The sequence below is a fragment of the Arvicanthis niloticus genome, chromosome 13, assembly GCF_011762505.2.
Source record: "Arvicanthis niloticus isolate mArvNil1 chromosome 13, mArvNil1.pat.X, whole genome shotgun sequence".
Classification (NCBI taxonomy): domain Eukaryota; kingdom Metazoa; phylum Chordata; class Mammalia; order Rodentia; family Muridae; genus Arvicanthis; species Arvicanthis niloticus.
Genome location: NC_047670.1, coordinates 57,039,591 through 57,052,838, shown reverse-complemented (window position 1 = coordinate 57,052,838; position 13,248 = coordinate 57,039,591). Strand labels below are relative to the sequence as shown.

General features: G+C 46.9%; 2 protein-coding genes across 4 annotated transcripts in view; both read right to left on the bottom strand.

Moving 5' to 3' along the window:
• Positions 1-5,544, bottom strand: part of LOC117719279 (meiosis inhibitor protein 1) — a 43,765-nt gene extending 38,221 nt beyond the window's left edge. Inside the window, exons 1-4 of one of the 3 annotated variants that reach the window (XM_034517429.2) lie at positions 5,434-5,544; positions 3,949-4,065; positions 2,634-2,733; positions 2,395-2,529 (exon numbers count right to left, since the gene is read on the bottom strand). In XM_034517429.2, the coding sequence (XP_034373320.2) occupies positions 2,395-2,529; positions 2,634-2,698 (200 nt within the window). In that variant the 5' untranslated portion in view covers positions 2,699-2,733; positions 3,949-4,065; positions 5,434-5,544. Of the gene's footprint in view, positions 1-2,394; positions 2,530-2,633; positions 2,734-3,948; positions 4,181-5,433 lie in introns of those variants that run through there. The other 2 variants (XM_076911693.1, XM_076911691.1) reach the window with 2 other exon arrangements.
• On the bottom strand, positions 5,417-10,849 carry LOC143434248 (meiosis inhibitor protein 1-like). The gene is made up of 4 exons (XM_076912310.1): positions 10,658-10,849; positions 8,955-9,158; positions 6,675-6,805; positions 5,417-5,548 (listed from the first exon to the last, which is right to left on the bottom strand). Exons 1-4 carry the CDS (start codon positions 10,743-10,745, stop codon positions 5,417-5,419), a joined length of 555 nt encoding a protein of 184 aa, XP_076768425.1. The 5' UTR covers positions 10,746-10,849.
• Positions 10,850-13,248: the final 2,399 nt, after the last annotated feature.

Genomic DNA, 13,248 nt, shown 5'->3' with positions numbered 1-13,248 from the left:
ACCATCATGTTGAGACAGTGTCTCAAGTAGCCAGGGATGACCTAAACTTTCCCTATGTAGCTGAAAATGGTCTTGAACTCCTAATCCTTCTATCTCCACCACACAAGTGCTAGGATTATAGGTAAGCGCCACCATTCCAGCTCATAATGTAGACAGTAGTCGTTGACTTTGCAACCCCTGCTATAGCTTTGTCTTAATTTGACAGTATCCACAAAAGACACACTCATAGGCTGTGCACAGACATGAACGCTGGGAGGAGTGGATTAAACTCAGGAGAGTAACCAGGGAATGATCTCTCATCCCTGGGTCCCTTTTGAACACCGAATGATCGATTTGGCGTCCTATTAAGTTCTCAGCCAATTGCACATAAGTTTAGGCTTGGCTTTTCCTTCCCTTTTTTCTGAAAACCTTTTGTTTTCTTTTTTAAATTTTATTTATTTATTTGTTTGTTTGATTGATTGATTTCATGTATATGAGTACACTGTAAGCTGTCTTCAGACACACCAGAAGAGGGAATTGGATCTCATTACAGATGGTTGTGAGCCACCATGTGGTTGCTGGGAACTGAACTCAGGACCTCTGGAAGAACAGTCAGTGCTCTTCACCGCTGAGCCATCTTTGCAGCCCAACCTTTTGTTTTCTTTGTTCTGTTTTTTGAGACAGGGTACGTTTTGCAGACTGTTTCTTTAAACAGTACTGATTAGTGTGTGTGACATCCGTGTGAGCAGCAGCATCAGAGTGCACACGAGGAGACGGAGGGCGGCTTTCAGGAGTGAGGCTCTCCTTCCAACATGGTTTTCTGCGGAGCAGACTCGGGCTGCCAGGCACAGACAGCAGTGTTTTCACTGAGCCATCTTGCCAGCCCATGCGTTTGGGTTCTCGCTGATCTCAAGCAAGCCTCCTGCCTCAGTCTCCCAAGTGGCTGGGATGACAGGGGTGCACGGCCGTGTCCACGTGGGACCTCTAACTTTGACCCCTCAGGTCATCAAGCCCTGGGTCCATCATTTTTGTTGTTATTTATTTGGTTTTTGAACAGCTCATCTTATTCATCCTCTCTTCTAACTGTTCCCCAGAGAGCTCCTGAGCCTGCTCACCTCAGAGGGAGCACTTCAGTAAACAGTCTAGGGGATAAAGTAAATCCCTCAGAATCGGGCACACATTAATGACTCTCTCCCATCCCTCCTGACTCTCTCCACAATCCTGACCAGACAGCTTTTCTGCAGCAAGGCTGCCCCTTCCTCTAACCCACTCACTGAAGTAACTGCAGCACCCTCAGGACACCAATGCTTTCCTGCATCTTCCAACCCTGTCTGTCCCCGACCTGTATTCTTAGCCCTGTCACACAGCTCAAATGCCACCACCTGCCTCTTGCAGCACAGGCCTGTGGGAGCCTGCTCTGCCTGCCTGTGCAGGGAGCCCGCCTGACTGCTTTTACTCTACCTCTGGCACTTATGTATGTGGGTTTACTCATCTACCCTGGGATTCGTACTCCAGATTTAGAGACTCAAATTCAGGGAACCACAAAAGGAAAGAGACATAGACTCAAGTTATTGTAATGTAAATGTTACTATTTTTTTGTTTCAATTTTTAGAACCACCCTGGAGTTGAATCACAAAGACTTAAATATAAGGAAGGAAGAAACTATAAATATTAACAACCTTTACAATGTAAAAATAAAGTTAAAGCCTAACTAACCTTGGAAAGTAGAAGAGAGGACTAGGGTGGAGGTGCTGCTGAGAGAATGAGAATCAGGAAACATCACATCGCCTCCAAAACCAGTTAGCTGAGTGAGGTGGCACAGGCTGGTATAATCCCAGTACTCGGAAGGCTGAGGCAGGATGCTAAGAGATTCAAGGTCATCGTAGGCTGCACAGCAGTTTTGAGGCCAGCCTGGACTACACCAGACCTTGCCTCAAAAACAAATAGAAGCCAGGCATGGTAGTGGAAGCCTTTAATCTCAGCACTCAGGAGGCAGATGCACGAGGATCTCTGTGAGTTCATTGTGAGTTCTAGGACAGCTAGGGTTACATAGAAAAATCTTGTATCCAAAAAAAAAAAAAAAAGAAGAAGAAGAAGAAAGGAAGGAAGGAAGGAAGGAAGGAAGGAAGGAAGGAAGAGAAGGAGGGGAGAGAGAAAATGAAAGGAAGGAAGGAAGAAAGAAAGAAAGAGTGGAGCTCATGCCTAATCCTAGCACTTAGAAACAGAGAACAGAAAACTACTGTTTGAGGCTAACCTGGGCTACATAGTGAGTTCTAGGTCAGCCTGGGCTATCCTATGCAACCCAGTCTCAACAAAACAGTGATGACCATAAATGATGACAATGATGCAAGAACGCATCCCTAGGAACTCCCTGGTCTCCACAGATCAGCAGGTACATTCAGGTGAGCTTCTCACCTCAGAAAAGCTGAAATGGCTCTCAGTGCTTCTGCAGCCACAGCTAACACAGGACTGCTCACGGCCTCCTGGAGGGCATGGCTGGCATCTCTGCACATGGCTGAGCTTGTGAACAGCCTGATCTCCTCTGGCTGCCTATGAAACGGTAGATGGGAAATGGATGAATGACTCATCCCCGGCCCCACAGGAGTAAGTGCTCACCTCTCCTTTCCCAGTCCCGCCAGCACACCCTTGCTTACCGAGTCAGAATTTCAGCGAATAGCAGCAGGCCCTGCTTATGCAGTTCAGTGTTGGTCATCTGCATGCTTCCCTGTAGGCTCCTGACCACTGCCTCAATTCCTGCCTCAGGATAACATGCCACAGACAAGGGATCAGTGTCCTGTGGTTCTTCATGAACTACCCAGGAGAGGTGACACACTCTAAACAGCACCTACGAGCTATGGGACCCTCGTGAAAGACCCTGACAAGGCTGAACTGACCCTGTGAGACCAGGGCTATGGCCACTGCTCAGTTGCAGTGTGCCTGCCTCTCACGCTAAAGCCCTGAGTCCAAGTACTGGCTGAAGAAGTTCAGGGGGCCTATCCACCACATTTTCAAGGGCAGGTCTCATTTTTCATTTGGTCCTTCAACATCCAGTGCAGACTCAAGCACAGCACATGAGATATTTTTGACCCCCTACTGATTAAGTCACATCTTTTCCACTTAACACCTCCTTTTCTCCTAGAAGAATTAGCTCCAGCCTCTGCTCCTCCAGAAGCCCTGCATCTCCATCCAGGAAGAGCTGTGAACCTCTGCTAAGCTCCTTTTGCTTCTGTTTAGAAAATCTTGAATTAAGTTGTATTAATGTGTGAACAGTGTCTGTTCACACTTCTCTCTCTTTCTTAGGATAAGAGGCCATGTTATATGTATTTCTAAACTTCCTGGTCCCAATCTGGTACCCAACACAGATAAGAAACACAGAATACAAAAAATAGATGGGTGGTGGTGGGGCACATTGAGACACGGGGATCTCTGTGTTCGAGGCCACCCTAATCTACAGAGTGAGTTCCAGGACAGCCAGAGCTACACAGAGAAATACTGTCCCAGAAACAGCAAAAGTTGAGCAGTGGGGGTGCAAGCCTTTAATCCCAGCACTCAGAGGCAGAGGTAGATATTGGCTATTTCCAGTCTAAAAACCCGGATGTGGTTTTGTGGATCCCAAATAAAGACTATTATTAGTATGGAAAGGAAAAAGATTGTTTCAAGACACTGAAAGGAAGAACTAGAAAAGTCTTGAGACTAACTAGATGGACAGATATCCAGAGCATACAAAGGACTGAATCCAAGGCTGGTTCTGTTTGAAATTGCTTAATGAGAAGCTAGAATTCATCTAGTGGTTAATGAGAATGGCCTTCCCTTGATGAAGAGTCTCAACAGAATGTTTACACATGTAATCAGTCAAGCTTCACCCCCCTAAAGGGCATGCCCTCCCACCCCCACAGCCTCCGATGCTGCTACCCAATCTTAAAGTGCTGTCCATGAACCCAGAGTGAGCACAGGGTCCACACTACCAACCATACACTGTGTGACACTTTGAAAAGAAGAGTGGTTCTTCTGCCAGGAGTATCAGGCAGTTGTAGCTGGACCAGACAAGGATTTCGCTGGAAGACGAAAGATGCTCAAAGAGGAACTCTGGCAGGGGAGAGGAGAAAACAGTAAGCGACGTCTGGAGATCACGGCCCTTAAACTGACTGGAGGGCTTCAACTCCATCAGGTCTGTCTCCTTTCCTCTGTTTACACTTCCTTCTCCAGGAGAAGCTGACAACTCACAGACAAACCTTCAAAGTGTCTGCGGGGCCAGGAAGGTTTTGTTGTTGTTGTTGTTGTTGTTGTTGTTGTTGTTGTTGTTGTTGTTGTTGTTTTGTTTTTAAGAGATGGGGAAACAGAAGACCAGAGGAAGCCACAGTAACAATGAAGGCCATTTGTGCTTGGCAGAGACTGAAACTTTGGGTTTTCAAACGCTCAGGACAGGCAGACATACATCAACACAGCTCAGGAATAAAGAACATTGCTGTGTTTCAGCCTTCGCCACACGGCACCTCTCTGCCAAGGACCCTGTGGGTCTGGAACATCCCCTCCCTTCTCTGAACCTTCGTTCTCCTCAGTCATCATCTATAGCCCTTCAAAACTGTGTACTTTCCGCATTCTCCTACTTCTCTATCGAAAAGGATGTATATGATCACACTGGTCTGGTGAGTACCGTGGAGTTGTCTCCATGCACATATGTCTGTGTCTTTTCTAGGAAAGATCAATTTCATAATCTATAAAATGATGATGGGCTGGGGACACAGCTCCGTGACAGAGTGCCTGCCTGCTGGGCACTTGCAAGGCCCTGGGTCCGAGACCCTGACCTGAGCACAAGGAAGAAGAAAGTGCAGGAGAGGAAGGTGACACTGCCATGGGTTAAAGGTCAAAAGAGCATAGCCCTGTGAGCTGTCCAATTGGAGTTAAGAGCAACCCAGATGGAATAGTAACTCATAACTTGGGGTTAGCCATAGGAAAGTAGATTCTAACAGTATGGGGTTTGGGGGGGAGGCAGCTGCTAAGTGCTAAGTGCTATTGTGCTAAGGCTTATTAAAAATATAAAGGCGATGTATGTTTCATCTGGGAACTCAATAATGAAGGTGGGATAGAAACCCTGGGCTGAGATTTAAGTAATTTCAACAATACTGACCACAAAAAATAAACTGACAAGATGAGGGCCGGCATGTGTGACAGCTACGCCAACCACGAGGCTTACATCCTCTGGCTCTGCCACTCTCCTAGACAAACCATTGTCCTCCTTGTCTCAGGTCTTCTGCCACTCCCCAAAAGTCATGACAAAAGTCAGCAACAACCCGCTCAAGTCCATCAGATGTGAGCAAGCCTACTCTATAGACAGCCGATCCCATGCTCCAGTGTGATGCCAAAGATAACTGATGAAGCCACAGTCGCCGCAACCTCAAGGCTCTGGGCAGAACCCTGGAATCCCCAAAGAAGAAGGTTAGAGGATTCCCATACCTGGGATGTCAGCATGAATGAAGGCAACAGCATGCTTGGCAGGGGAATGGACCAGCACTGCTGTTATACAGTGGGAGCTGGCCACCTGCAGGATCTCATCTCTGGACAGGAGAAACTGGAGAAGCAGCAAGACGTTCCCAGTCACATCACTGAGAGGACCAGGGGGACCCAGCCTACTTACTACGTGCCTTAGAACAGAAGCCTAAATCATCACAGATCCCATACCTCATGGTACTGTCACAGGGAGAGCTATAGATTATGGAAAGCAGTCTCTGAACACCACAGGTGAGAACAGGCTGAAGGCTACACCGTGGAATCCACCAGGGACACCCAGCCCGGAAACAGGAATTCAGTAACAAAAGCTCTTGTCTGGCTTGGGCATCTGCCAATTGTCACATTACACAGGGAGAGCGGATCCCACCACTGTGCTCATCCCTTGTCTGAGTGTGTCAAGAAGAGTTAGGGTGACAAGCCTAGAGCTCTTGCTGTTGGAGAGAGCTGTCGGCAAAGCTGAACTTCGTTCGGCTGGGTTTGGAACTGGATTTTTGGGAGGGTCGCTACTCCTGCCAAGGCTGGTGAGAGCGGCTCCGACTGACCTATGTTAGCAATGTACGCGCTGAGCACCTGCCTCCCTTCCGCTGGAGTTAAGAGCTAGACACTCACATGTGGGAGGCAAACGGTACCTTCGAGAACACCCTGCGTTGGGCAAGACTCCGCAGGAGAACATAAAGACCTTCCATCTGTTTTCCAAACGGACTGAGCTATAACACTCTGTGTGTCCTCGCTTTGAGAGGGTTCTAAAAACTTGTGTCTGGTTTCCCTCGGTCCCCACCATGTGTGCTTTTTCCCTTTTTACTTTTGTTTTGTGGCCTTTCAGTGTAAGAAGTCACTGCTGTATAAGGAAACACTCAGTCCGATGAGTCTGCTCAGCAGATCCTCAGACTCCAGGCCACATGGACAAGAGGAGGCAAAGCCCAGCAAGGCAGAAGCACAGGTCGGACAACTCTAAATGTAAAGGCGCCCCCACAACCAGCATGTCTGTCCCATCAAAACTCAGTTGTTTTGAGGGAGGTTGGTTTGGTTTTGCTTTGTGTTTTAATTTTTTTCCTGCTTCTTTAATTTTACTGCTATTGTCATTTTGAGACAGGACCTCATGTGGCCTTGCATTCCTGATCCTCATCCTGCCTCACACGCTAAGCACAGGCTCGGTAGCTGAGGTACAAACCCTGGCCCACCACTACCTTTTTGAGCACCAAAGGGAGTGAGGTCTCTCTCGATGGCCGCTCGACACTCTCAGCACCCTCCACCGGCACAGCCTTGTTCATGATCAGGGACACAAAGAGATCATACTTCAGCAGCTGCCTTAGCAAACCTAGGAAGCAGAGGGGTTGAGGGAGGTCAGAAAGGGCACCAGAGTTCTCAAAAGACCTCACTCAGACATAACCTGCGAGACTTCTTCAGGTCTCTGTAAATATCAAGTGTGGTTGGAATGCTTAGGCATCAGCTTGGCTCGCTTTCTGCAGCCCACCTTCCTTCTGCAAGGCTCAGCGGAGCCTACGAACTATAAGGCCTAGGAGTCCAGGAACTCAATAGTGTCCTGGTTTCGTTCCCTGCTGCTGTGAGAAAACAATGAACCTGGGGAGGAAGGTTTATTCATCTTATAATTCCCTGTCAGAGTTCATCAGTGAGGAGAGTCAGGGCAGGAACTCAAGCAGAACAAGGGCTAGGGACCACATAGGAATGCTGCTTCCTGGCTTGCTCAGCTTGCTTCCTCAACCAGCCCAGGCCCACCGACTCAGGGGCGCCACCACCCACAGTGACCATCTGCAACTCCCACAGTGGCCATCTGTAACTGCATTGCGAGGGGAGCTGATACCCTCTTCTGGACTCTGCAAGAACTTCATGCATGTGATACATGGACATACAGCCAAGGAAAACAGCCACACACATAAAATAAATCTAAAAAAAGAAGAATATAACTGCATACCTGTTTGAGGGGAAAGGGAAGGAAAGGCTCCAGAGACGAAATAGAATTTAAAAAGCACCATCGGCTGAGATTGCCCTCATCTCTGCCTAGGCCAGCTCTGGGCTAATGCCCCTTGTAACGCTATTATGTTCTAACTCCAGTGCTGCCCTATCACAGGGTGCCACACTCCGAGGCTGCCTCATACCTGGTGCTTTTGCTCTTTTCCCTGCCCCCCCCCCACTCCAATACTCGTACACACTGCAGGCCTCAGTCCCAGCATCTTTTCCTTAGGAAGTCTCTCTTGTCCTCTGTCCCCTCATCCCTCCTGCATCTCTATGTCAGGACGCCACGCTGTACTCTAGCTGGCCATGTCTGTCCATCACATGGCCCATGAGTTCCTACAGGATAGGAGTTGCTAACCCAAGGGTCCAGCACACAGCCTGACTCAGAATTAGTACTCCCTGAGTGGCTAGACTGTTCCTACGAGAGCTCTTGCACAGACCAGCAGTTCTCAACCTGTGAGTCGTGACCTCTTTAGGGGGTCAAACAACCGTTTCACAGGGGTCAGATATCAGATATATATAGATATGTATATATATGTGTGTGTGTATACATATATATCTGCATATATATCTGCATAGCATATATTTATATTATGATTCATAACATTATCATATTTAGTTATGAAGTATCAATAAAATTATCTTATGGTTGGGAGTCACCATAACATGAGGAACTATATTATAGGGTGGCAGTGTTAGGACGTTGAGAACCACTGGCCTAGACTGTGTAAAGAAGCTGTTGTCACAATGGATTGTGTTTCCCCATAGCTCTGCTCGGAAACCAGCCCACACTCAGTGACCTATCACAGGATCAGTCCACACTGTTTGAAAAGTGAAAACCAGAGCTGGTGTACAGCCCAATCACAGGTACCGACAAACATGATAAAATACATCTGACGACTCAGGAGCATCCACCAGGCCGTGTGCATTCATGTAAAGAGCAGAACAAGAGACCTGAAGGCTAAGCTGAGGCTCTTAAAATCCTTCAACAGCCAGGCATGGTGGCACAGGTCTGGAAGACAGGGCTGAAGGCAAGCCCAGGTTATATACAGAGACATTGTCTCAGTATCTATATGGAGAATATATATATGCGGGGGGGGGGGAGGAGAAAAGGGAAGAAGCCTATATAACATTCAGGAGACCCAGACTTTATCCTGGAGGCCAGAAGAGGTCATAGGTTTTTCAGACTAGAAAAATGACTCTATAGGAAAAAACTGTGTGGTATAACAATTCACTTTGGCGGCAAGTTCAGGCAGCAAAGACCCAAAGCAAAAAGACTTCCATTTCCCCCATCTTCTCCTCCCAATGACAGCTTCTCTGAAATGGCACTCCAAGCCTAGGCATCTTTCACACACTCCATTCGTCTTATCTCCCAAGCTTGCCTTCGGCCCTCTCCAATGCTCAAACCTTCGCCCCACCTACAACAGCCAGAACCATAAGCTCTCAAACGCAAACACTTCTCCCTTTAGTCTCTAACACACTCACTGTCTTACCCAAGCAGTTGATCTGTAGGTCCTTTGACTGGGCGTTGTCCAGCGTAGAAAGGAAGACGGCACACAGCTTCTCCCGGAAATGGCCAGAAAGCATCTCAGCTGCCATGGGAGAGGAGTAGAGCTTCCCATAGAGGTAACAGATGGAAGCCTGCACCCCCTCATTGGGGTAAACCAACCCCCTCAACAGATGCTCCATCAAGGTGCCTGTCCAGAAAGCAACCAAGAAGTCTTTTACTGCTTTTGTTTGTTTGTTTTTGGTCTCCCCCCCCCCCCCAAGAAAAGGTTTGTCTTGAACTCAGGAGATCTGCCTGCCTCTCCCTCCAGAGTTAAGTTTTATTTTTTAATGTGTCTGTGGTGGGTTTGTGCGTGTGAATGCAGGTGGCAGGTGCCCAAGGGACACAGAAGAGGGTGCCAGATACAGAGCAGCAGGCAGCTGTGGGTACTAGGGAGTGGCCTTCAGTCCTCTTAACCATGAACCATCTCTCTAGCCACAAGCAAGACATCCTACTCCAGTTGCCATATTAACCTCCAAACAGGGCGCTAGAGAAATGGCTCCGTGGTAAAGAGCACTTACTGCTCTTGCAGAAGACCTGGGTTCAGGTCCCAGGACCCATGTCAAGGTGCTCACAACCACTTTATAACTCCAGCTGCGGGGGATATGATGCTCCTTCAGGCTTTTCACTGTCTCTTCATGCAGGCATGCACATAAACAACGTTACATAGATACATTTCTTTTAGAAAAATAAAAGTCCAAGCTCTCATCTCACCAAGACAGTAGTGATTTACCAGATCACCTACAAGAAATGTTTCCTACAGACCCAAGGAGAAAGTTAAAAGGATAGGCAGGCGGTGGTAGCATATACCTTTAATCCCAGCACGTGGGAGGCAGAGGCAGGTGAATCTCTGAGTTCGAGATCAGCCTGGACTACAGAGCAAGTTCCAGGTCAGCCAGGGCTACACAGAGAAACCCTGTCTCAAAAACAAACAAAAATGAAAAAATGTAAAGGTCAATCCTCTGGGAAATATATGTTTACATTTCACTGATTTTTTTTTTAAGTGCTTTAAGGTTTGTGAGATTGCTCGGTGGGAAGAGGCCTGCCTGAAAACCTAACAGGCTGCGTCTGATCTCTAGACCCCAAAAGGTGGCAGGAGACAATGACTCCCAAGAGTTGTTCTCTGAACTCCACTAACTCTCTGTGGCTTGTACACACACACCTGCACACATACACACACCACACACACTCTAAATTACATAAATAAAATGCAAGAGTGCTTTGTGTCTCAGAATTAATTCATCTTCCCACCCAAAAGGAAGGTCATGGTAAGCCCTTAATCTGTTCACCTTAAAGGTAAGTAAAGAGCCACACATTGTAGTGCACACCTCTAATTCCAGTACTCAGTATACTGAGGGAGAAATCTGAGTTCGAGGCCACACTGGACTATGTAGTAAGACCCTGTCTCCAAAAAAACAAACAAACAAAACAAAACAAAACCCAAAACAACAACAACAAAAAGCCCAAGACCAGAGTCAGGAAACTGGCCTTTTTCAAACTAACCAATATGAAGCACATTCTGCAAATGTGAAGACTAGATGAGGAAAGCAATGCCTTCCCGTGTGCACATACACAGTGACTAGGGCACCCAAGTGGCAATCTGAGCAAAGCTGGAAAGGGTAGGAGCCACCCTCTCCACAGGAAACTCACCGTGCTCCATTACAAGATCATCCGCCAAACCAGGAATGGCATCCACCAGCTTGCCAAGGAGAGTCGTGGTGGCCAGGCTGCCTCCCATGGAGGGCAGGTTACACAGCTACAGAAAGTGAAAATGTGCCCAGTCAGAATCACAGCTGACCTCTCTCCCATGCTGAGCTTGCCCTACCCCGGTAGCACCTGTCCTGCATGTCTGTCACCACAGGTAGCTTTCGTGAAATCTCCCTCTCCTCCATTACCTGGGAACTGCTGGGGAAAGGGACCAAGCCAGATTGCTCTCTAAGTCCTCAGTTCCTAGCTGAGAACATGATTGTTACACTGTGTTAATATTAGCATATTTTCACTGGGGTGTAGGTTGGTGGTTGAGCACTTGCCTGGCATGTTTGAGATCCTGTGTTCAATTTACACACACACACACACACACACACACACACACACACACAGAGAGAGAGAGAGAGAGAGAGAGAGAGAGAGAGAGAGAGAGAGAGAGCGCGAGCATGTTTGCCTCCCTTAGAACCAGACACTAGATAAAAGTTGGGAACCTCATAAAGATAAAACACAGGCTCTAAATGTATATACGTACATGCTTTAAGCTACCACTATGGAATATTGACTTAACTTTTGGGGGGGTGTAGTACTGGGGATTGAACACAAGGCCCCATTCTGCCACGGAACTACACCCCCAGCATGATGAATGAATATCACGTGTTTTGAATAAGCATAATTTTGCTGATCTTATGATAGATGTGAATGTTTTCATTGTTTGGTTTTTTGAGATCTCATCTTACCCAGGCTAGCCTAAATTCTCTACATAGCTGAGGGTAGGGATTATAGGTTGCACCGCCACGTTCAGTTCTTATTGTCACACTCTCTGTGTGACAAGAACTATGTTTTGTGATTTACAGGAAGGGCAACCTTCTCTACCACAGAGACTCTTCTGGTGGAAAATAAGCGCACCACTCTCTTACGTTTGTTGATGAGCCTGGAGAAGGTATTGCACATCAGCCAGGCTTGGCACTGCATGCCTTTAATCCCAGCACTCGGGAGGCAGAGGTGTGGGAACTCTGAGTTCAAGGCCAGCCTGGCCTACTAATAAGATCTTGTCTCAAAAGGGGGGAAGGGGTCTGGAGAGATGTCTCGGTGGTTATGAGCATTGGCTGCTCTTCCAAAAGAACCATGTTTGTTTCCCGACACCCGCACGGCAGTTCACAACATCTATAACTCCAGCTGCAGGGGATCAACACTGTCCTCTGGCCTCCCAGGGCACCAGGCACGCATGCGGCACACAGACAAAATACCCATATGCATAAAATAAAATTTTAATGATGTTTATTTTAAAAGATGTTTCATATAAGCTGGGTATAATGCCAGTACTTGAAAATTTGAGACAGGAGAATCAAAAATTCAATTCCTGGACTATGTATGGAGACTCTATCTCAAAAAGAAAAATAAAAGAAAGAAAAAGGAATTGCATGCAAATCACCTCACAGCGTGTAATATAGAGCAAGTGATCAATAAAGGTTAATGGCATCATCGTGATGAACAACTAATTTAATCTATTAATCACATACAAAACAATTATATGATAATTTAAATAAATATATAATTAAATACCGCTCTTGATTAGCTTAAGGTGAACATTTGACTTCCTTAATAAATATAATAAAATAAATAAAAAGTGACCCTAAGCTGGGCATGCTGGCATGCACCTTTGATGCCACATTCAGGAGGCAGAGGAGGGCAGATCTCCATGAGTTCTAGGCCAGTCAAGGATACATTGTGAGATCCTGTTTCCAAAAAACAAAGGGGATGGGGGGAGGTTCTGATATTACTCCTCAGTCTTAGTATAATACAAAAGATATGGTTTAAATGGCTTTTAACATAATAAAGAAAGCATGTTATACACACTGTACAAGATTGACTTCAGATACTGATACCAAATCATACACACAACTCAAAATCAAGCGAAAATACCAACTTCAGACACAGAATCTATTTCCTCGATGAATTCATAAAAGAAACGTGTACTGTAAATAGGAAGTTCCCAAGAATGGGCCATGGGATGGCTACACGGGGAAGACAAGGCTTTGTGCATAGAAGAACTTGGGTCTCTGAAAGTGGATGTTGTACAGTGTACCAGTGTGCTGGAGCCTCGGTCCCATACTCTGGTTCTGCCACCAACTGCAGGACCTTAAGCAAATCTCTAGAGTTTAATTTTGCATCTACACAAAGAGGACTAACTTAGCTCTGACAGAATCTGGGGGTCTGAGGGGTCTCGGGACCCCACAGCCATATGCTCACCTCTCTGTGGCACTCATTCACTAGGCAATGGATGGTCTGTTCCATATTTGGCTGAGTAGAGAGCTGGACAAGGACTGAAGAGAAGCAGCAGCGTTACAACCCAGAAGACAACCACACGAGAATTCATCGTCACAGCCCACCTACTCAGACTGTGGGCACGGCAATAAACTGCTTGTCCAAATAGTATCAGTTTTCCTCTCCCCTCATTAAAGCACATGCGCCCATCTCCATCACTTTGTGTTAGCAGTTCCCATCTCAGGATGCACCCTAGAATCACTGAGGCC

Bases quoted from the DNA above. Each gene is read 5' to 3' on its own strand.
- LOC143434248 (XM_076912310.1), bottom strand. From the start codon at position 10,745: ATGGGAGGCAGCCTGGCCACCACGACTCTCCTTGGCAAGCTGGTGGAT. The intron at 6,806-8,954 runs GTAAGACAGTGA...TCTGCTTCCTAG, and splicing joins CCTACAGATCAACTGCTTGG to GTTTGCTAAGGCAGCTGCTG. The intron at 5,549-6,674 runs GTAGTGGTGGGC...CTGCTTCTCCAG, and splicing joins TCCCTTTGGTGCTCAAAAAG to TTTCTCCTGTCCAGAGATGA.